The sequence below is a fragment of the Mirounga angustirostris genome, unplaced genomic scaffold (assembly GCF_029215605.1).
Source record: "Mirounga angustirostris isolate CCGP_5_RB_7025 unplaced genomic scaffold, mMirAng1.0.hap1 SCAF_8, whole genome shotgun sequence".
NCBI classification, from domain to species: Eukaryota; Metazoa; Chordata; class Mammalia; order Carnivora; family Phocidae; genus Mirounga; species Mirounga angustirostris.
In genome coordinates this window covers 75,460,362-75,485,171 of record NW_026991716.1, presented here as the reverse complement: position 1 = coordinate 75,485,171, position 24,810 = coordinate 75,460,362, and the positions used below count along the sequence as shown (strand labels likewise).

At 40.6% G+C, this 24,810-nt stretch overlaps 1 protein-coding gene across 1 annotated transcript; it reads left to right on the top strand.

The window, feature by feature from the left end:
* The first annotated feature begins 580 nt into the window (after positions 1-580).
* CNR1 (cannabinoid receptor 1) lies at positions 581-24,130 on the top strand. The gene is made up of 2 exons (XM_045867219.3): positions 581-1,310; positions 18,639-24,130. The coding sequence occupies exon 2, from the start codon at positions 18,702-18,704 to the stop codon at positions 20,118-20,120; it is 1,419 nt and encodes a 472-aa protein (XP_045723175.1). The 5' UTR covers positions 581-1,310; positions 18,639-18,701; the 3' UTR covers positions 20,121-24,130.
* Positions 24,131-24,810: the final 680 nt, after the last annotated feature.

Below are 24,810 nucleotides of genomic sequence, written 5' to 3'. Positions count from 1 at the left end.
CGGGTGCCCCGAGGGCGGAGGACAGGTGGTGGCGTGGCCACCGCCAGGTAGCAAACTGCTCGGGGGCTGCGCAGCGAGGTTCCAACGCTTCGCCCGCCTCCGGGCCTGGCTCACTATTGCCCGCCGCAATTGCCCGGGGGCGTCCTGGGGCAAGCTGAACGGCCGGTGGCGGCACCCCCGGCCCGGCGCGCCTCGGCCTCTCGCCTCCTGCTCCCCTCTCCCTTCCCGCTCAGCCAGCTGCCCCAGACGTGACCCCCGCGCAAGGTGTTGGCGCTGCGCGCAGCCGGGGCGCGCGTGATTAATGGCCCCGAGGTCGGGGGCGGCGCAGGCACGAGCCCCTTCTTGGCTCGGCCCGGGTGTGAGGGTATCCGGGAGGAAAGCCAGGTCCTGGCAGTGGGAGCCCCCGGGACCGCGGCGGCGACGGCGCAGGAGGAGGAGGAGGAAGAGAAGTAGGTGACGCGGGCCGGAGAGGCTTGTCCCCTCCGGCCCCAGGGCCTGCGCCACGGCATGTCCCCCGCGCCAGCAAAGTTTGAAGCCACGGGTGCCGCGCTGCGCGGTGCGCGGGTCCCTCCCCGCGCAGTTCCCTCGGTGGGGTCTGTGCCGCCGCCGCTGCCAGGGCAGGACAAAGGCTCATTAGCACGTGATGGGACCGCGCTTCATAAATGGGACTGGAGCGAGAGGGAGCCAGAGACAGAGCGCCCGCGGAGGCAGAGGCAGGGACCGCACGAGCGTGGCGAGACGACGGGCGCCAGTGCTGGCGGAGATCTGCGGCCCCACGCCGAGCCAGGCGGGGCGAGCGGGAGGACCCACTGAAGAGCCCGGGGAAGGGGCGAGGCTCGCGGGAGGACCCACTGAAGAGCCCGGGGAAGGGGCGAGGCTCGCGGGCGGCGGGAGCGGAGGGGTCGCCAGTCCCGGTCGCTGTCGCGGGCGGGCGGGCGCTGGAGGCAGGGGACGCCGGCGCGCGGGCAGCGTGGACCGACTGACTTACTGACCGACGGACGGAGGCACAGCCCGCTCCACCCCACCCCACCCCGCCCCGCCTCGCCTCGCCTCGCCCGCATCCCCGCGCCGGCGCCGCCTCCCTCCGGCTAATCCCTCGGCCACCCCTTCCTCCTGCACTTCTTTTCCGCCTCCGCCTCTTCTTGGCTCCCGCGGCGCCAGTGCCTTCCCCTGGCCCGGGCGGGGCGCCTCGGCTCTCGGCAGAGCTCCGTAGAGTCGGGCGGAACGTTTCGTTCTAGCAGAGAAGCAGCCCCTGCGCTGGGCAAGAGGTGCCGAGGGAGCTTCTCCCCGAGGACCGGGGGATGCGAAGGGTAAGACCTGGCAGGGTTGCGTTTGGAAATACTTTTTCCGCCTCCCGCCCCCTCGGGTACTGACCAGTGTAGTCCCCAAGTGTCCTTCGTGGAGTTCTTATTCCGTGTGAGCGAATCGTGCGTCGATGTTTACTTAGCTGTATAGCCCCAGCATGTAAACTGTGGTCTGTGCTACTTCTGGAGGTTTCTACCATTTACTACTTATTGAATGTGTGGGCACCCCTGGGTACACTGATGTGTGTTTGTAGAAAACGTGTAATTGTGCATGTTTGAAAAAAATAGGCGCTTGAGTTGGTGCTGAATGTCTATAAACCATATCAGCAACTAAGTGTTCCCAAATACATCGATCTCTGCACCAAACCTAGAAACTGTCTAAAATATTAAATGTCATATAAAGAAATGTATGTCAAATAATAAACTTTTGGTGTAGAAAATATAGCTGCAGGAGCCACTCTTTTAGAGGAAAAGTAAATGTACGTTTAACATCTAAATTTGAATGTTGATGGAACCATTTAATCCAGAACTAGCCATTAGATGAAAAAAGTTGCTGTGTTTTTGAAAGATATTTCTCGGTAAGGCTCACAATCATAAATGGATCTCCTCGCCAGTGCAAATGTTTGCAGTGACAGACACGAGAAACTGTCGTTTGGTCATTTGAAAGTTTGAAAGCAACATGCATGCTTCTAATTTTAGTTTTAAATTGAACAAATGAGAAAAAAAATAGTAATCCGTTAATCATTTTGCCTCCCATCTTTTTTATTTACCTTCAAATTAAGTGCTAGTCTTGTCTTTGTTGTTGCTTCTTGATACATTAAGCATCCTTGGGCATTTAATAAGAGATTAGAACAGATTTACTGGTTTTAAAGGTGTTGAAAGATCTCTCTGTGGGTCCCCTAACTTCTCATTTTTTATTACCGAATTAATATCTTTTCAACAATGGGGGAAATGCAATTTCTTAGCATAAACTCAGTGAACATTGAGTTGTCAGGGGGGTGACCACTGCCATCAATCTATTTTGCAGAATACTGAGAAGCTCAGAGCAACTAACCTTTAAGGTTCCCATAGGACTTTATCTGATTTAAAGTGTTGCTTTTCTAATGCTACCCTACTGACAGTTTGCAAGGGAAGATACACTGATTGATTTTTCTCTGTCCCTTCCCCCCCTCTGCCCCTCCCCATCTCTAACTCAGTTAAAAGCAATTTTATCAAAATAAAAGGCCATGCATAGTTTCTTAAGTGAGACAAATAATTTTCTGATTATATCCATAGATGAACAGCATCCACACACCTCCAGATTTTTAAATGTTGCATACTACAAGAGGTTACTTGTAGGCACAATAGCAGTTGCTGGGCAAGAGGCAAGAGGATGGACGTGGTTTTTAAAAAACTAATCCATTTTAGGTTACCAAGAGAACTTACTGTAAACAGATTCTTTTTGTTCCAAAGATGTCTCCCACTCCAGGCAAGGAGCAATCCTGGCTGAGGTATGTATCAAGTGTCTGATGGGCAAAGGTCTCATTGTGTTCCTAAGTCTCTGTGGGGGTAAAGTGATGCCACAGGGAGAAAATGCTCAGTTCTGACCTTTCAAAAATAAAATTACTATGCTTGCATACTCATTGTTAGGAAGGCAAATTAGATATTCACACCCCCCCCATTTTAATAGATAGCTTCGATATAGATGCCTATGAAAAGAACGTTATGCCTAGTCCCTGAAATAAACCATAGATGATATTATTTAATTTGGTGTGTAAAGTTTTACATTTTGGTGAAAATCTGATTTCACGTTGGAGTAGAGCTCGGCTTTGTTTGTTATCCACTGTTTTCTGTCTTTTTCTGTTACCCTTTTCCCAGTGGACTCCATGCCTCCCTGTCGCGTGTGAGATCGTTCCTCTCTAATAAGCCGAGCTGCGGGATCAGTGTGTTCTTTTTGGCATTTCAAAATGTTAAAATAGTGAAATTGTTAAATGTTACCAAGATGAAACTGCTGGGAATGAAATTTCTCTGGAAGAACCACTCTATCTGTGGCATATTACAGTCTATTCCAAAAGAAAACTCCTGGATTTGGTCTACCTATTTTCTCAGGAAAGAAGCAGCCCCATTGATTGTGTTGATGAGTATTTAGTATGCAGTGTCAGCTTATTAATTACCAAAGCAAAAGCCTGAAAAACTCTTTCCAAACAATCTTGTGATATTCTACTTTGCTTTGACTCAAAATTAACATGAACCACCAGGAAATTTAGACAGGCTCCTTGGTTGTCTTGCATATTAGTGTTTGGAAGTAGAATTGGAATACTTGGCTGTTGAAGAAAAAACTATGATGAAATGGAACTTATAATAGCAGTTTATAGATCACCATGCTTACCAAATGTTTCTTCCCAGAAAACAGTTGGCCTAATAAGAGAAGGGATTATTTCCCATAATTAGCTCTCCAGGAATGCTGCAAAAAAAAAAAAAAAAAAGTAATAAATTGAATTTGGAGATACCTAACAACATGTGATGAGTGAAACGAGATTTGGTTATAGCATCTTGAATTTGGTTAGTCAGATGGAGCCTGTCCTTGAGGTTGCTGACTGTTATTCTTGGGGTAATTATGTTAGCTCAGTTGCCTGAAGAACACAGATGAGAGCTTTCGTTCCAGGAAAAAAAAGGATGCTGTGTCTTCACCAGTGTAATCTGTCTCTTCTGTTTTAGTGTTCATCATTTTCTAATTGAACTGACAAATTAGTTAGAGGGAAACCAGCCTTTGGGTTTAAATTATTTATAATTCTGCTTTTGCCTCTGAAAAGACCTGGACCCAACATTGTTTGAAAAACTGCTGGGGCCAAGCTTACGTATTGCCTATCTATATTTTGAGGGACTGCAAGCTCTGCTGGTTTTTCTTTTCTTGACTGAAGATGGGTAGAGAAGCTAAAGAATAAGAGGAAATCAAAACCAATTGATATACTTTGTATTGGCAAAATTTTAACTTCATGACCCCCCCCCCATCTCCAGCGCTTTCTTAGTTCTTCTCTCATAGCGATATTCACTTTCGATTATAACTGCATGAACGTTGTTTCTGAGGGCTTGGGGGATACAACACGTTGCCACTGAATTGTTATTTAATGTTTTTGATAATCATTTAATTCACTGATCTGTATCTGCTTAGATTAGAATGGGGTAACTATATAACACATTATAAATCAACTCAGACTACTCCCAGATATGTTCTGGACTAAAAGAAAGAATAAATGTCACCCAGAAAATATATAACATCAAATTATATACTGTACAATTTTAGATGTTTGGGATATATAAACACACTTGTATACATATATGAACAAACTTCTTCATAGATGTGTATCATGGCTGACATAAATATTTAGACCCATTGTCTTTATATATCTGAATATATAATTCAGATTTTAAATAAATACTACAAACTTGGGGAAATGTCCAAATTCAAGGCAGCTGTGCAGATGGACACAGAAGACTCAAGGCAAAAGAAGTATCCACCTTGCATTAAACAAGGCTGTTCTGATTTTCCAGGGTAGTGGAAATCTGTTCCTGTCTCACGTGTCATAAGAACCTTGCAAAGATGATAGGACGGGCATAGCTACGTTTGATTATAGTTTTCTCATCAACACTGATTGATGTGTTTAATACAGTTGTCACCAATCCTGCTAGTTGTTTATTATTTTTGGAAAGAAAGTTGGGAGAAAAAAATACAAGGTTATTTCTCTATCACAGGATGCATATTAATATCAGTATCTGTGAAATATACAGCACATTATAGTGCCATCACAAATAAGTTAAAACTATAAGAAATATGTGAGGGGGAAGGGGAAGGTTGTTTCTAGTGGTTTTCCGGTCCCTCTCTTGGTCCTACTCAACAAGTTTGATGTTGGAGGAACCCCGCTCTCGAACAGGCCTGCGTGGGTGAGGGGTATGTTTATGACCTATCAGTGATAATAGGTCAAAGCCATTACATAAAGTAATCTGTGATTACCTCTAGTTCTTAACAGAAAATATTTACTAAAATCTTTCCTGGGTCCTATTTCTTCACTGAAAGGGTGCCTCGTGGAAAGTAAAGTACCCTTCATTATAATAGTTTTTCTAGCACAGTTGCCATTACAAATATATTCTTGAGCTAGTTTTCATTGATATTTCCCATATATTTGAAGTATTTCCCGTATGGATTATTAACAGATAACTTCTGGATACCCTCTCATTTAAAGGTTCATTTAAATGAACCTTAATTTCATAATGTAGTGAGCACGAGGTTCATTGCTGTGCTTGTATGGGTTTCCGAAGGAAGAATTGTTTACTCACCAAACCTGAGCAAATGGGCCTGGCAGAGTCCTAGCTGTTGTTCTGAAATACTAGAAATTCTGCTGTAGCCCCAGCTGGAGAAATGTTCACACCTGCACTTTAGGAAAGCTTTCAAAATGTTGCTTTGTTTGTTTTGCTTTCTTTTGTTTTGGAATATGTGAGTTGAGACTAGTTAGATGGGACTTGATAATGCTTAGCCAACTCTTTTTTTTTAACCTATTGTGCTATTATTGCATTATATTCTGTAGTTTTGAATGAGCTTCTTAAGGTAGATTTTTCATCTTTTGAACGCAACAAAGGATTTAAGTTCCCTTTTCTCCTAACACAGACGGTAAATCATTTTTCCCTAAGAGCACAATATTTTATTATCTAATTCGTATTTTTCCCCTCGAGTTTGGATTCTTAATTGTGTAGAGTTTGGATTCATTGAGTAGAAATTTGATATCTTTGGCTTGACTCCTTACCATCATTATCAACTCTGAAAAGCATTTAAAATTTGTTTTTGACTTCAGGAGATAAAGTGCAGTATAGTTTCCTAAATTTGACAATGTAATATGTATTTTTTTTTATTCCTACTAGCAAATTCCATGCTATTGCTTTTTAAAGAAAAGCAGAGGCATTTTTCAAAGATGTGCCAGGCAATCTGTTGTGGTAGTTGAATATACTGGCAAATGCTTTCACAAACTGTGTATGTCAGTAGTATATTTAAATATAATTAAAATAAAATATAATTAGGAAATAATGTTTTTCAAAGTTTATGTTTAAATGGGAGGGTTCCCTTCTTTCCTCATTATTTCTTCATCTGTTCTTTTAGACCATCTATTTACAGAAGAAAATTGGAATATGAGTTCTATAAATTGAGTTAAGTTACAAGGAGTTTTACATTTAAATTGGTAATAAATTCCAGTGTGATTTTTTAAAAACAAATTTCTCCTGGATATTCGTCTAGGAAATTTTATAACATTGATTTCTGTTGGCCAAGAGGCTAAACAGATGTTTTTAATATAGCAAGTGAACCAATACCATACGCAGTATGCCTTTGTCCGTCTTGTTTGCTTTTAACTCAGCTATATTTAAAAGTAATCAGCCCGATTTATTCTTTAGAAAAGAGACTTAATTTAATGCCACTATGATCTGTGTATTTTGGTTTATTCCAGTGTGGCTTGTTAAATGGACCAGATTTCCAACTCATTTCAATGCACTGCTACCAGAATTTGTAAATGTTTTCTCTAGCATTTGTACAAGTTGTGGTGAGCAAGCAGTATGTATGTGGGGAAGAAGGAAAGCTGAACAATTTGATGCATAAGCAAAGTAAGTAAAAGATTGTCCGGAGAATTCTGTGTCTTTGCCTATATGGGAATTTGACTCTGGAAGATAGACAAGTAGTTTTGGAAATTACATCAAACTTCTTACAAACAACAACCAGAAAAGGTAAAACCTTTGGATGATTGTAGTCCTCATCTAGGAAACTAAGTATACGTAATCTCTGATCCATTTTTATTGATGAAATAATTAGAGAGGAAACATTCTGCCCAAAGTCAGACATTTAAGTACTTTGGGATACATTTCCATATATCTATAACTTTTAGGTATTTTTGCAAGATATATGCCAGCTATAAGCAGTATGAATTGCATAACTTAATTCTGTCAGTTAATTTGCAGCGGATCTGCATTACTTGGGCCTACTGCAAAATTTCCATTTTAGTTTGTTGTTTTCTGGGTGCATATCCTGTGACACATTGTTTTACAGCTTGAGGAAGAGACGAACAGAAACAGAAACACTTCCAGCTTAAAAAAATAAGCTGAATGTTAACTACTATTACTGGTTTCCCATTCTTTTATTCTCAGTCATCATGGGTCCCTTCGCAGTAGCATTGAAAGGAATGGCTAGCTGGCCTGGAAAGCTTTGCATAGACTTTGTAAATAGAATTAGGAGAAAATGGTGTGTGGAGTTCTTAATTTATGTCTGCATGCAGGATAAGTACACATTATATCTCGAAGCCAGTTTTGTCTCTTGGTCAAAAATATAACTGTGAATTTGCTGAAAAAGTGCAGAGAAGCCCGGGATTGTAGACTGAAAAAACCTTAAGAGGTTCCCCACTCGTTATGTTATGTTTATTTTCAGGCTAGACCACATTCTATTTCGGTCACATAGAAATACCTTGGTTTTAAACATCTTCTTTGGGAGACTACTTTATCATCAGCAGGCTCCCTTAGCAATCCATTTCAATGATCTAAAAATCTGCACTCACAGAATATTCTTTCTTCCTATCCTCAATTCCTAAAGGTTAATTTTTATCCCCCCACCCACCCATTTAGTCTTTCTCATAGGCCTCCATAAACTTTAGAGTGTGTTAGAATCTCCTGGAGGGCCTCGTGACAACACACCTGGGCTCCAAACCCCAAAGTTTCTGACTCCGTAGGTCTGACGTGAACCTGAGAATTTGCAGTTTTCATAAGTTCCCAGGTCACGCAGATACGACTGGTTGGGAGATCACCCCTTGGGAACCACTGGCCTAGAAGATCACTCCGCATGCACTCGCAGACCGCTGTGTGACGTCTCAGACAATTCTTTGAGATGTATGTACACTGGACGTCCAGCCTGTTCTCACCCTTCTTATTTCCTAATTCTTTATCTTCACGTCACTTTTTCCTGAATACTCGTAGTTCCTCAGCTCTGTTCATAATCACAAAATTGCACCACACAAATCCTAGCTGACCTTGAACAAGTACATACAGAACCACCTCATGGTTTCAGTGACATCAAAATCCTATACTTGCAGCCAATTTACACACTTACATCTTAATTGAAACTACATTTCCAAAGCACATTTTTCACTTTTACTGAAACCTAGTTCTTCCAGTTCTGTTTATATATAATTATTTGCATCTTGAAAGCATATTTTTATGTTTGTATCTTGCATGTTAGTACACACTGAAATTTTTTTTTTAACATTTCAACTAAAGGAGATGGCACATAAGTACCTAATTTATAAAATCGTGTTTGAAGGAATCCTGGATTTATACAATAAAAATTTATTTAAAATTATTCCAGTAAGAAAGTGATAGGAAGGAAATGGAATTATTTAGAAAGCTACCATATCCTTGATTTGTATGAGTATTTGAACAAATATTCACTTCTCTTGTGAAATATTCCATTGTAGCCCCTGTAATGATAAATAATTTTCCGTTCTTTTTCATCCGAGAATTATGGCCTGTGTTGGTGATTTCGTATTTGAAACTCGGAAAGCCAAATGTTTCATAAAATAGAAATGAGTTGAGTTTGTTATTAGAATTGATTTTGGGCTCCTGAGATATTCCCATCTTACTTTTAGCATCTCTTGGCATAAACATATTATTTGTTTCCAGTAGAGCTACTTTCCTTTACTCATCCTTAATTACTTTCTTGAGGCAGACTTCCCAAAATATTCACAATTAATTTTATCAATATATTAAATTTTCTCAATGCCCCTTTGCCCCAGAAAAGCAATTAAAAATTTAGTTTTTGTAGACAGTAATAATAACCCATTTTAACCCTGCATAACATATTTTCTTATTTATGTTTTAATTAATTTGGTTGTAAAATACATAAAATGTCGTAGCAGGAGGAGAAGTTGTTCAACCAAAGCAAGAACTATGTCCACTGAATAGAATAACAAATTGATTCCTGAGGGCTTATAGAAGCCACTCCATCTAGTGGTTGAATTTTCACATAACTTCTCTTGACAAGTGGTTTTGCAAACACACTTGCACGTGGAGAAAGCCCTTTGGGAAAGATTAATGCATAGTAACAGGCATTCGAGGGAAGGAAAAACTTCATTATAATCATAACTTTATATATTGTCTTTAAAGGTCTATCAGCAGCATGTAATCAGGATTCATTCAAGGTTGTGCGTGTCACAAAAATCCCTTTGTTTATCATTGCTGTGTGGCTACAGAGGGAGGTTCATAACACACACCCAGGCTCAACAAGGATCAGAATAAAAAATACATCCTTGGTCTTTGCCTCAAGCTTCCACTTGCCATCAATATAACTTCCGTTTAACAATGAGATAAAAGATCCTGGGATGAATAATTGTTGATGGTTTTCTGTAACCTTTACATTTGGGCAGTTGCTTTTTTTTGCAGGTGAATGTTTGTTTGAGACTAAAACTCAGTTTTAATTCCCTAAAAACCAATGGACTTTATGCCAAGGAAAACCATCCATAGTTAAACGCCATTCTGCTAAGATAGATCTGCCATATTGCCGATGCACACCAGCGTTCATTTAATAAACAGGTATTGAGCTCCTACCCCGTGCCAGGCACTGTGCCAGGCAGAGGACACGCGAGGCATGTAAGACAGGTCCCTCCTCTCAAGGTGTTCACGATTTGAAGGGTTTAGATGCAAGAAAGACTACCACAGGATGACTCAGCAGTGCCCACCCTCTCTCCTGGGAGGAAGACTCAAAGCATATATAGGAAGGGGATTACACAACCCAATTACTGGGCTACACAACCCAATGGCTGTTGGGTGATGCAGTATCATATGCCTATGACATGTTTTCATATCCTATTCGATTCTGTCATCTGTGGGAGGAGAAGGACAGATGGGTGGCCTTTATTAAACAGAGTGGGGTGAGATGGACGGTCATTTCTCTTGCTTCCCTGACCCATATCCATTACGCAGGTATAATACATGGTTATGTGTTTAAGGTCTACAGTGCTAGGCACAGAGTATGTGCCCAATAAAAATGCAGTACATGAAGCACGTGAAGGCCTATAACTTTGTATCCATCAGCCACGTTGTTGTAGTAACACAGCTTTGTGCTCTTTGGGCATCAGGACTCTGTCACAAGCACTCCCTTGTTGGAGCCTTACAAAGGTTTACAGAAGTTCTTCTGCCTTGATTCCAGCCAGCATCTTAGGAACTGGCCGTGGAGAATCATCTTCCGTCTGGGCCTAACAAAACCACACTGCTCATGGTGACAAATTGAGTGATTTCAAGTGAGTTTGAATTTCTTCATACGGGAGTGAAAGCTTCAAGCTTGTTTACTAACAACACTGTGCCCCTTTCAGGCCTAAAGAAGGTGTCCTCTCCATTCCCCGCTGGTATAAACTGTCATTACCGTCCACAGTCCTTACAATTGACTAAATGAAGGGGAAAAAATCTAATTAAAAAAATAACGGCAAAGACAAGGTAGATTTTGTTTTATTTGCCAACAGTCACTGAAAATAAGGTGCTAATCCAGGGTTAGGATGTATAGCTTATAGTTAATTATCATACTTTGTCCCTGAAGACCATGGGGCAAGGATGATTTGCAAGCACTATGGGCAATATTTTTGCTGTCCACAGATCCTTCCTTCAGATTTTAGTTGTTTGCTATGTAGAATGATCAGGTACTGCTTATTACTTCCTTTCCCCAAAATCAATTCTTCGCCCTTAGCAACAAAGAAGAGTGTCTTATTATATCGTTCCTGGACCTCAAGATTAAGAGCAGGGACTTCGAGTTATGCAGCCCTGGGTTGAGTTCTAGCTCTGCTCCAATAGTTACACATCTCTAAGCCTCAGTTTGCCCATATGTAGAATGGGGATTGTGATAGCACCTAATGCATGTAAGTATTTTTAAAAAATAATCTATATTCTTAGCACGTAAGTATCCTGATGTTTCTTGTTAAAATATTGGGGAATTGGAATTCTTTCTGTTGTGCATTTATTTAATCACCCAAATCACCCAATCACTCTGAGACTTGAACCTAGAGAAACAAGCCTTGATTTTTCACTGGGCTTCATTTGTATGTTTTTGGCTTCAAAGAGAATGTACTCCTTCACTGAAAGGTGAAGGAAGAAATGGAAAGGTATCTGCATCGCCGGACAACATGTGGCACACTTTAAACTACTGCTGTCCTTGGCAATGAACGGTCAGGTAACCTATCTACTGGGTTCTACATATTTTATGGGCTGGCTTTCAATGACCAAACTTCACATACATGATAAAGACAGGCTTAGAGAGTATTTTGTGTATGGACCGTGGCTTCTACTGAGCTGAAAATTTTGCATGGTCTTTTTTAAGGGAAGGCCGCATCAATTATGCTTGATTCCTCTCTTCACAGGTATGTGGAAAAGTTAGCTCTCTAAAACAAAAGAGAGAGAAGGGTGCTCAGTAAGAAGAAACATCAAAACAATACAACAAAATTAAATGGTAAATGAATAACTGGAATTGGTTATAAAAGTCAACAAATCATTTCATTTGTATCATTGCCTTTTTGATAGGTTCTTCTTATGGCATCATCACCTAATGGTGAATGTTTAATCTGATGTAGTTTTAAAGCCATCATTTTTAAGCCCTAAAATTCTTTAAATTTTAGTAAGCTTTTAAATGTTAAATAATTGGGCATACTAAATTTGAACAGAAATATAGCCTTATAAGTCCCTCAATGTCGATTTAGTTCATATTAATTGATATATTTTCATGAAATGTATTTTCTTACTAACAAAGACCAGAGGAAAATGGTGCATTTAATAACTTCTATTCCACATTACAAAATATATGAAAAGCTAAAGCTTTGAGAAACAACCGAGCATTACCTACATAATGGAATTTTCTTTTATATATGGGAAAAGGAACTGACATTAATACAAGGAAGAAGGATTATGTATTTTTGCCTGAATTATCAGGATAATTAAGTCAATCCTTTACTTGTCTTTGGTATAGAAGATAATGCAAAAAGTGACCAAACTACTTTAATAATTCCAAAACTCTGATGATTATGTAAGAGTTAGAAAAGACTCAGTTGCCCATTCAACCATAGCAGAAGCATCATTCATTGAATTATGGTGTTGGCCCATGAGATCTGCCATGTATATTGAGGACATGTCTTAGACATAATGCAATTATAAGGGTCAACTAAAATTTTCCTACTAACTTTAGAGAAATACATTATCAAGTTACTTTTTCTTGATCAAATTAGTAGAAACCAGACTTGTTCCCAGAAGTGAATGGAAAATAATAAATACATCCACTGGCACCTTCATTCCCTTGAACCCTTCACAAGGCTCTTTTATGAAGCTAACTGAGCAGAACAACACAAAGCCAACAAAGAAATAAGGGAAAACAACAAGGTTCATTTAAGCAAGGGCCTGGGACTCCTGCATTTGATATCCTGGACTCCTATCAACATAGAAACTATGAGCTTGGCATTGTGTCCTTAAAACATTTCTACACTTACGATATTAGAGAAGGAGCCTGGGGGGCTGAGACAGTCTGTAACTATTCAGGAGTGCTGGTCCTTCTGATGCTTCTAAAGGGTTTTATGCCCAACTAGACATGACCTCCTGCAGGGATACCCCGAGATGTTGCACAGTCCAGAACTGCAAGGATTTTTGACTCCAGTACAGCAGTGATAAATATCTTAATTATTGAAATGTCTCTCTAAAACAAAGAAGGTCTTCAGTAGGGTAGTAAAGACTAAAATAACCAGCTATTAATTATATTGATATAGAAAAAACTTTATTTGAAGTCTTGTTTTATTACTCAATGCTCACCCTAATCAGAGCATGGATATTTTATACCCTCAATGATTACAGAAACAAAGATGTAGACTCTCGGTAGACTTTAGAATGTTTCATGCTGCTGATGTACCCAGACCATTTCTTTGATGTGATACCATAGTCTGCCAGTATATATAAGTTTAGGGGTAGTAAATGGAGAAACAAGTGTGCATTTAGTGAGATGGACAAACAGAATAGGTAATGTCATTCTAAAAACTTGAACTTTTTTTTAAATAATAGATTCAACACATTAAAATATTTTTATTTTTATAAAATCAATTTTATAATTGATTATAAAATAGCATAAGTTGGCTATATTTTTAAAAACAGAATTCTAGGGCGCCTGGGTGACTCAGTTGGTTAAGCGACTGCCTTCGGCTCAGGTCATGATCCTGGAGTCCCGGGATCGAGTCCCGCATCGGGCTCCCTGCTCGGCAGGGAGCCTGCTTCTCCCTCTGACCCTCCCCCCTCTCATGTGCTCTCTGTCTCTCTCATTCTCTCTGTCTCAAATAAATAAATAAATAAATCTTAAAAAAAAAACAAAAAACAAACAAAAACAGAATTCTAGGAAATTCTAGGAAAATCCCCTTAAATGTCATTCAATCATTGTTTTACTATAACAGTAATAAAAACCAAATGCTTTTTTAATAGGTGCATCTACGCATGTTGCTAGAAATTTCCAATTATGATTTTCCCAGTAGCAAACAAAAACAAAATTAATGGCAGCTGCATCCCCCAAAGCCTAAACTGTATTACTAATGAACTCTCAAAGAAAACTCTCAATGCAAAAAATAATCAGGTGAAAATTACTGTAATAATCCAAATGTAGAAATAAAGGAAAGAATTACTAAAATGCAGAGGACCGCTTTCCCGCCATGATCCCATTAACTGTTAAAATAGCCTGTGCACAGTGGTACTTTGACATTACTAAAATCCTTGAACTGCACAAAATCCATGTATACCTTAAAACTGTATGCCTTAATTAAAGTTGGCTGATATTGGACAGAAATTAGTCTATATTTCATAACCATACCATGCTCTGGCTCAGATTTAACAAGTTAGTTTGTTTTAATGAAAGTGCTTGGTTGCATTAAAGTGGGAAATTGTGATCACATATGTGGTGATCTTAATATAGAGTAAATCACAGGCACATGGTTTGCATTACTGAAAAAAGGTCTGTGATACTTTGTCTTCACTGAAGAAGCTTGATAGCTCTTCCAGATACTAAAATTTTAATTCTTGAGGCCATGCCAGTAGGCAGATTTACCTAGATGGGCTGGGATAGGAAATAGTGATTTAGTAGGAGCTGGTCTTAATTACTATTGACAAAATGCCTTAACTTGAGTCTGTAAGAAGCTAGAAGACTTGAATATAATACAGAAAGCAAAATGGCTTTATTCTAGTTACCGTTAATTCCTAAAACAGTGCATAAAGTCCAAGAGCAAAAATTCGGGAGTCTGAGAGACACGGGTTCAGCTACAAACTCTTCATCTTCTGGACAATTTACATTAACATCTAATGACCTCCATTTCCTTATCTGTGAAATGGGGATTATAAATAAGCACCTCATGGAGTTTGTGCATCTTCTATTTCTTTCATGCTTTAAGTGCTGAGAGAAATAAAAATTGAATAAGCAGCCTATGATCTAATAAGGCAATGCACTCTCTTGAAATAATATATGGCAAGAGTCACAGTACTAAGTGCTGATTGATAATTAATATTTACTAAAGACTTAAATTTTGTGCCAGACACTATGTTAAGTGTGTTGTCTGCTTTTTTTTTTTTCATTTAATTTTTAGAACAATTGTATGACTTAGGCAACATCATCATCCCTCATCCCCATTTTGCAGATGAAATGCTGAGGCTTAGAGACAACTCCTTGCCCAAGTACAAGTCTCACAGTAATTTGGTCTGCTGACTCCTAATTCAATGTTTTCTTCATTACTAGTGTTTTGACTGGTTAGAATCAGTGGGGAAAAGGAGGGAGATAGTAGCATCCCTGGCTCAGGTTAAAGGGATGATGGTTCATTCAGGTTAAAAGCAGCTCTGGACCTGTACCGTCCAGTATGGTAGCCACCAGCAGCATGTGGCTATTAAGAACTTCAAATGTGGCTAGTACCACATGTTGAAGTAATAATATTTGGGGTACATTGGGTTAAATAAAATATATTATTAAGAGTCATTTCACCTTTTACCTTTTTCTTTTTACCTAGGTAGTGGAAACTTTAAAACTGCAGGTGTGGCTCCTATTACATTTTTATTAGACGGCATGGCTCTAGCACCAGAACATCTGGGCTTGTTCTGGCTTGACCACCTACTAGCTATGTGAATGGCGAATTCCTTACCCTCTCTGTGCCTTTCATCTATGAAATGGGGATAATAGTGGCACCCACCTCATAGGGCCATTGGGAAAAATAAACAATTCGATAGACATGAGAGGTTCGGGATAATAAGCTCTCCGTAAGTGCATAAAAAGGGAAAATCAGCAAGACTTTGTGGTCTGCTTGATTATAGAAGCCAAGAAAGAAGAGGCGTCCAGGGTAAGTTCAAAGTATGAGATTGGACAACGAATACGATTATTCATAATTCCATAAGAAATGTGAAAAAAGACAGGACTGGAGCTAATTTACTACAGCACTCTTTGTAACAGCAAGAGATGATAAACAACCTAAACCTGCATCAGAAGGAGCCTGGTCGCATTCATCTAACAGACACTTAAGGCACCTGCTAAATGGAGGGAGGTTTTGTGGACCAACGTGGAACTGTCTTCATGTATACTTTTAAATGGAAAAGCAAGGTGCAGAACAGTACCTATGGTATATTAGTATTTGTTAAAAAGAAAGTAAAGAATGAATTTATATATTTGCTCGAGTATACATGGAATATCTCTAGAAAGGACCTTCTTGCCACTGGCGAGGAAAACTGGATGGTTGGGACATGGGGATGGGAGACTGACTTTGCTGTACATCCTTCTGTTCCTTTTGAATTTGGAATCATTTGAATGTAATATATGCATATAAATGATCAAAATTTCAAATAAGTTAGTTTTTAATTGGGAGATGTGAAGGGCAAGTTAGTTACTTGAAATAAGAGGACTTAGGTCCTGGCCTGGCTCCCAGTAGGAAATGTTGGGCTCAAGTTTTGGTTTTCAGGCCATATATCCATTGAATTAATTACCTTTCTCTCCTCTAATTTTTAGAAAAGGCAAATAAATATTATTAAATCACTGCTTTTATGCACCAGTTAATAAAATTCAGCTGCCACCTATTAGGTTTATGTGACCATTTCTAAGGGAGACCAGCCCTCTCTTTCTTGTCTGCTGTCATGTTTTCAGGCTGGTGAAACACAGAAGAGAAAAAGACACCATTCCTGTGCTTGGAAACCACTTTCTAGTTATGAAAGTAAATATGTAAGCTCATGATTAAATGATACTATGAAGCCTGTAATAGAGGGAAAAACTGGCACCAGGCCCTGAAAGATCAATGGAACAGTGATCTTGGAAATGCGTATTTCAGACAGGGGAAGGCTCAGAGGGAAGGAGGAAGGTGTGCAGGTGTGATCCAAAGAGCAGCATGTCTTCCAGGGCCAGTGAGAGCTGTGTTTGAGTACGGGTGGGAATTGAGAGGTCAAAGTGAGATATGAGGATATGCCAGGACCATTAACAGCTCTCTCACAAATTGTGGCTATTTTCTGTGTCCCTCAAATGATGGGCGAAAATTTTCATATGTAGATGGAGTTGTTTAGCAAATGTAAGTGTGCAGAGAGTGGAGTTGACTCAGGAGACAGCCTGGACCCAGGGATGGCAGGATGTCGGAAGGTGGGCCACATTTAGCACCTTGTCCCTATTCCAGGTTACTAAATAAACAAGAAAGAAAAAAAAAAAACACTTTGTGATACTTAAGGTATTAATTTACATTTTTTTTCTTTGCCTCCACGTTTTGTCTCCACTCACTAATCCTACATACGCTCGGCATCAACATCCTTTCCTTGGGGAAGCCTCCTTCAACCCCCCTAGTTTGGCTGCTCCCAACATCATCTGGTATATCTCCAGTCATAGCTGTCACCACACTTCATCCTAATTACGGGGTCAGCTGTCCTCTGCCACACTGTGTACTTCATGTGCTAGGGACTCTTGCCTGATACCGTTGGTGTGTAACCCCTTGTGCCTACCTACCATGGTGCCTGGCACATACTGGGCGCTCTGTAGTTTGTTGAATGGATGAATAAATGAATCATGACTTCAGATAGGTAGGATCTTTGTATTTTAGCAGGAGAACTCAGAACATTTTCATTTGTTCCAAGATTAATAACTACCCCCCCCTCACAGTGTGATATATTAAAAAAAGAAAAATACAATTAGGAAATAAAATGTTGGTTTTTATGATTATTTTAAAATTATTATAGGTACCACTCAGTAATTCTAATATCTTTATAAGCTAAAGTGCCTAACAGCTGCGTTTTAAACAGACATTTATAAATAGTAAAATCAATTCCCTGGCTGTTTATTTTGAAACAAACACCAAATTGCTTATCTTAGAATTGAAGAGCCCTTAAAATTTGGCCCCCTTTTCTCAGTCATCCTTATTTCCGGTGCCATCTACATGGAAGCCTAGGTGATACACCATCGAGACCTGCTTCCTGTCTCCCAGTGTGCTTGGGTCACCGCACCACTCATGGGGGACACTGTCAGGAAACGCTCTCCATCATCACTGCTTCCCAGTGCTCAGGATCTTGGTCTTCCCAAGAGCCTCAGTGCAAGTTTGCCCTTCGTGACATTTTTCTTGTTTGGTGTAGACATTTTCAAAGTTCACCTCAGCAGTGTATTGGTCCAAATGTCTCCTCTGGGGGGAGAAACTTGCCTGATGGAGACAGGCCAGCATCCAGCTCTTCCCCTGTGGTCATCTGTTCCTCTGGTTTTCAGAAGTCTCTTCCTCCCCCTTCACACTCAGCACACAGGCCGCACGACACAGTCCCTGATTACACACCACCTCGTTCTTTGGTTGTGCTGTACATTCAGTCTTACCTGTGTGACAAGGTGATAAAGTCTTCAAGAGCAGAAGTTGTGGGACATGTTGCTCCCCCCGGTCCCCACCAGCATTAGGACGCTGTGTGTCTGTGACGTAGAAGCCAGGTGGTAGACACTTCCTAAGGCAACTGTGAGGTGCGCCCAAGACACACTTCCTTCCGCTTGACTGTCAGACCCTGGAGGTCTGCGCAGGATCACACGGTGCCTTAAATCCAGACAGCTTAAATAATGAAAGAAGTGTGTTTCTAGTGGGCGCCTCCACATTGCCAACTTTGGGTGGTTTTCTCGGAATGACTGACTCATTTTGTTGACGGAATGTGACAAGGATTTTATCTAGGCCCAGAGACAGGAATGGAATAACATGATGGTACACATTTAGGATGTTTACAGTCAGTTTTTTAAAAAATTATTATTATTCTCCCCGTCTTCTCACCATTGAGCTTTTTTGTTTTCCCTCCTGTTAGGATTCCCTGCTGCGGGTCTCTTTCTCAGTCCTTTTGAGTTTGGCCTAATCCAAGACGGAGGTTATGAAGTCCATCCTAGATGGCCTTGCCGATACCACCTTCCGCACCATCACAACAGACCTCCTCTACGTGGGCTCCAATGACATTCAGTACGAAGACATCAAAGGTGACATGGCATCCAAATTAGGGTACTTCCCACAGAAATTTCCTTTAACTTCCTTTCGGGGAAGTCCCTTCCAAGAAAAGATGACTGCAGGAGACAATGCCCAGTTAGTCCCGGCAGACCAGGTGAACATTACCGAGTTTTACAACAAGTCCCTTTCATCCTACAAGGAGAATGAGGAGAACATCCAGTGTGGGGAGAATTTCATGGACATGGAGTGCTTCATGATTCTGAACCCCAGCCAGCAGCTGGCCATCGCCGTCTTGTCCCTCACGCTGGGCACCTTCACGGTCCTGGAGAACCTGCTGGTGCTGTGTGTCATCCTCCACTCCCGCAGCCTCCGCTGCCGGCCCTCTTACCACTTCATCGGCAGCCTGGCAGTGGCCGACCTCCTGGGGAGCGTCATTTTTGTCTACAGCTTTGTTGACTTCCACGTGTTCCACCGCAAAGATAGCCCCAATGTGTTTCTCTTCAAACTGGGTGGGGTCACTGCCTCCTTCACAGCCTCCGTAGGCAGCCTGTTCCTCACTGCCATTGACAGGTACATATCTATTCACAGGCCCCTGGCTTATAAGAGGATCGTCACCAGGCCCAAGGCCGTGGTGGCATTTTGCCTGATGTGGACCATAGCGATCGTGATTGCCGTGCTGCCTCTCCTGGGCTGGAACTGCAAGAAACTGCAGTCCGTTTGCTCAGACATCTTCCCACTCATTGACGAAACCTACCTGATGTTCTGGATCGGGGTCACCAGCGTTCTGCTGCTGTTTATCGTGTATGCATACATGTATATTCTCTGGAAGGCTCACAGCCACGCGGTCCGCATGATTCAGCGTGGCACCCAGAAGAGCATCATCATCCACACGTCAGAGGACGGCAAGGTGCAGGTGACGCGGCCCGACCAAGCCCGCATGGACATTCGGCTGGCCAAGACCCTGGTTCTGATCCTTGTGGTTTTAATCATCTGCTGGGGCCCTCTGCTTGCGATTATGGTGTATGACGTCTTTGGGAAGATGAACAAGCTGATTAAGACGGTATTTGCGTTCTGCAGTATGCTCTGCCTGCTGAATTCCACCGTGAACCCCATCATCTACGCTCTGAGGAGCAAGGACCTGAGACATGCTTTCCGGAGTATGTTTCCCTCGTGTGAAGGCACCGCACAGCCTCTAGATAACAGCATGGGGGACTCAGACTGCCTGCACAAACACGCCAACAACGCGGCCAGCGTTCACAGGGCCGCAGAGAGCTGCATCAAGAGCACGGTCAAGATTGCCAAGGTGACCATGTCTGTGTCCACAGACACGTCTGCCGAGGCTCTGTGAGCCGGACGCCTTCCTGGCGGCACAGGAAAAGAAATTCATTTCTTTTTTTTTTTTTTAAAGCTTAAAATCTAGAAGAGTCTGTCGTCTCATCGGTTATATTTTTTTAAGTTGACCATGCTCAGTGAAAGGTGATTGTTACCAGGATCGGTTATCAGTTCTCTAGCGTTTCGATAGTGTACTGAAACTCAGTTCTTCGGGGGTTTACAGTGAAGAAAGCCTGCTGCTGATGTGACCGAAGCTTCTTCAAAGTCTCAGCGAAATAGGAGAGACACCTGCGGCTACATGGTCGGAATTCTAAGGACCCGTAGGAAAACACCATCAAATGAGTAATGCCTTTGTAACCACAACTCTCATTATAATGTGAAATGTATTTGTCCATAAGTATCAGAGATGTCCATTTTTACAAGTTACAGTACTAAAGTAGAGCTCTTTTGTAAAATGTATCATGTCATGTGAGATGTGTATCAGTGTTTACTGTGTGTTATTTATATTTGTCTAGTTCAGCAAAACTGAAAGGTAGACTTTCATGAGAACAATGGGACACAAGCAGCAGATATACACCAGTGAGACCACTTTTTAAAAAATTATTGCCCGTGACTTTAGAAACCTTAATATTTTTTCCAATCAATTTAAATTTGACACTCAGATAACCATAAAGGTTTATTTTTCTGTTAACACAACAAGAAGAATTTGAAGACTCTCCAGAGTATTGAGCAGAATTCATTGACACTTAAAAATTTGTTAGCCCTGCATTTTCATACATGGACATTTATTATCTTCTGGACTATGGCTGTTCTGTTGGGTGATGGATTACAATCAGAATGGAAGAGAGAAGGCATATTGACTTTTATGGCTGACATCTCTGACTTTTCTTTAGTCTTTAGCTATTACTAGACCTCTTAAGACAGCATGTGTCAATCTTAATGTATATTGTTATCACTGTGCAATTACTGTTTACTTGAAGAGTACTGCATTCTTATATTCCAGGTTTCAGTAGATTTCATGCCTGGGTGGCCAAATGAGTCTTCATTTTTTCTTAATTGAAAAGAAGTAAAATTATACCGTGTGTGAGTGTGAATATAAATGTGTGTGTGTGTTTCTATCCTGTAACTGTTACAGTCGTGTCACAAAGTGAGAAAACTGTGACCAAGTGTAAATTGTACCACTCGCTGCACACTTGCACATGAATTCAGTTTCTAAAATTAAGTTCTTCCAGAAAGCTCATTGATAAAAATACTGACCATAAACATTCAGAAAATTCCTCCCCTCCCCCCTTGAGGGATTGGGTCAAGTACTATGAAACTGATCTTTAGATATTTCATAAGACCCGTGTCTAGCAAGGAATGATCAACGACAAACATGCAGGTGAAGGTCTGCATTTACCATGTCAGTGTTGGGAAATGAGTGTCTTGGTTTCTGAGCACCTAAGGTCGACCAAGTCCATGGGGAGGTAAATCATCAAAAGGGAAGTGGTTCTGAAAGGCCCCGTGGTAACATTTGTCGGTGGAGCGTGGAGTGGTGTGACCCTGTTTAAGCAGCACTGGACCCCGCTTGCTGAAGGAGGACTTACCCGGTCTGGTGCATATGGCTAAGGAGGCCAGGCAGACAGTGGGTGAGACAGAAAAAGGCAGTGAGGACCCGACACACTTGTGATTGAGGCTTTGATGACATACGGCTGCTTCTGTGCTTCACCCAGATGCCCTCGGTGACAACCCCAGGACTGGGCTTTGATTGGGTAAGTTTGGGCTAAGGAATAGGCCTCTCCTCTGCTCCTGGTTAGCGAGATCTGCTGAGGTATAAAGATGAGCATGGCTCACTTTCTTCTTATGCCCCAGCCTCATACTCCGTCATGGTGCCATGGGTGCTCAGAATTAGGCCCTTTTCCCAGTAAGCATTAATATTGCTTCAGAAGCCACTTGACCCTGACAAATTTTACCTACAAATAGTCTTCTTATACAGATAAAGCATGGCTCCTACAGGACCCAGAGACCTGCATAGCATGAGTTAAAGTGGAGAGCTAGCATTTATCTGGTGATTTCTAGCTCTCTAGATAGATGAGCAGCCTACTGGGCCAGTGTCCTTCTGTGCAATGTATGGTCTGCAGCTGAATGTGGCCCGTGGGCCAACCTGGGATGGATTTATCTGTCTGTACATACAGCTGAAATCTGCCTGCTGGTTGCCTCACTTTATCTCTCTGTGATATGCAGGGGAGGGCTCAGGGTGCTGGAGGCTGAATATGATCTCTTTAGGAGAAAAAGAAAAGATCATTTACAAAAACTCACCAAGGTCTGGTTCCACTAAAGAATGGCCACTCTTTTGTCCCACATCATCCCGAATGTTAATCCACATGTCTCAGAGCTCACCAGGCACTACCAGCTCTCTTCTCACAGTTCTGAAGACCTGGTGAAGATGAACTTCGTGTTATTTGTAGAAAAAGTCCAGGATTCATTTTTGAAACTGTATCTGTGTGTATGCAATGTAGATTTTATAGTGTGTTGTGCTTTCAAGATCTAAATCATATATAATAAATTAAGGGACAATGGGGCTGACAGCACTAAACTTGGTGCTTATTGATATTCTAAGAAATATCTGTGAAATACCATCACATGTGTGTTACACTACCTTCATTTTAAAACACTTCAATTAGCTTGATTCACTTTGATGCTTTTAATATCATTTCCTAACCCAAGAGACTCAAATGTTCTCCCTAATGAGTATACTTATTAGAATTACCATTCATTAGTATCATTCATTACCTCGTCCCTTAATTAGGCCCATTAACTTAAATATACTTTAAATTTCAATAAGTTTTACAAGGTCTGACTTCAGACTTACCTACATTCCTCTGAAGGTAACATATTTGTCCTGACCGTGCATTTCACTATGATGTATGTCTTCAGAAAGGGCCAAATTCCTAACCTGTTCAATTTCTTCAGAGTAGTGACGAATCTGTCAGCGCTACACCAATAGTTTTATTTAGACAAGGAGGGCTGTTTCCAAGAACCTCGAATTTTCCATTATATGTGAGATTTATGGAAAAGAAACACGGATCTGGGAGAAGCTGCAGACATATGCCTACACTTCAGATGATTCCCAAGCCTCCCCACCACGTCGAGTCAAGTCTATCTGGCATTACGTGTCAAGGAATTTTGGCTGCCTAAACCCACGTTGCAGGAACTAGGCCCAACCACCAGAGGAGAATTAGGCCCTGGATGAGTAGCACTCTAGTTACTGTCCTGTTGGTTCATTTCTGCCATTCCACATCTGTAAAAGAGACCACCCCAATATCATGCACAAAATTAGATTTCTCACAATCTAACTGTATATTTGTATGATATTTTAAAATCTCCTAAATGCTAGGCAATGGCTATTAACAATTGTCTTGCATTGGCCTTCTGATGAAATGTTAACAATGCCTATTGTAATATAGACAAAACATTTTATCTACTGATTTGGGCTGAATGTATGTAAATAGGTTTTTAAAAAAGTCAGATGTTTAAGCAGTGGCCTACAAATCAGTAATTTTCAGATAGAAGAGTTTCTTTACATTGCTGTGGCATCCTAAAACCTATCTTCACATAAACTTAGTGTACTAGGCTTGCTGGGGATCAGAGTCCCCAAGAAAGGAAACGTGTTCTTGTGATAGTATGAATCAAGATACCAGATTATCTGGATTCTTATTTCCAATGTTTCAACTGGGAAACATAACTCTTTATTGTCTGTAAATCTAACATTATTCCTTTTCCTCTTAGAAGAATATCGTATCGTTAGATGTTCGTTGAGCTGGTAACACCCTTGCAACCGCAGCAATATGTTCGTTAGTAATCTGTAGAATACTTTGTGCACAGCTACTAGTAAGATTGTTATTCAATGTAGCTTCAACCATTAAATTACTAGAGCAAAGTAGTACTTTCTTAATATTTACAATGTATTAAGCCCACACTATATTTTATTTCAGTGATACAATTAAATTGTTATTTACTCAAAGAGAAAACATCCCATCATGTCTATTGTCCAAAATTACCTGGAATCAAATAAAAATTCTAGATTCTCATGAAGAACATAAAGTGCCTTTGAATTCTGCCTTATTTCACAGTCTAACATTAAAACACTCAGAATTAAAGTTCTAAAAGATTGTTGAACAACGGATTTGTTCCCAAAAATCACTTAAGACTTTGAGAAATGAGGACAGATTGAATTGATGTAGTCATTTTTAACATAGGAAAAACATGCATAAAGCCATCATTTATATAATAAAGAACAAAAGCCTGCCATGCCTTTTTAAAGCATCATAGTTTAGTGATTTTGCAGTAAATTAAAACAAATGTACTATTCACAATGTGTAATGAAACTGGAACTTAGCAGATTTAGCAAAATATATAAATCTGAGGAATTTATAAACACATTTTCTGAACCATGTGAGAGAGATAATTACTTTTCAATATAACTCATAAAACACATAATTTTTAATTAAACAAGAAGAAAAATAGTTTGGAAATCTTACGATGAAGTAAAAAAAAAGCATTATAGTGGAAGTTTACACATTATTATTATCTGAAGGTATGTTGGCAGTTAATTTTGAAAGTTTTAAATTTTTCAAATGATAAATTGGCAAATATTTGAAAATAGATTATTATTTTAATGACAAAATAAAAATTTATCATTCTGTCTATTTTATAAACACTGTGGT

Excerpts from the sequence above, each read along its gene's own strand:
- CNR1 (XM_045867219.3), top strand. The coding sequence starts at position 18,702 with ATGAAGTCCATCCTAGATGGCCTTGCCGATACCACCTTCCGCACCATC.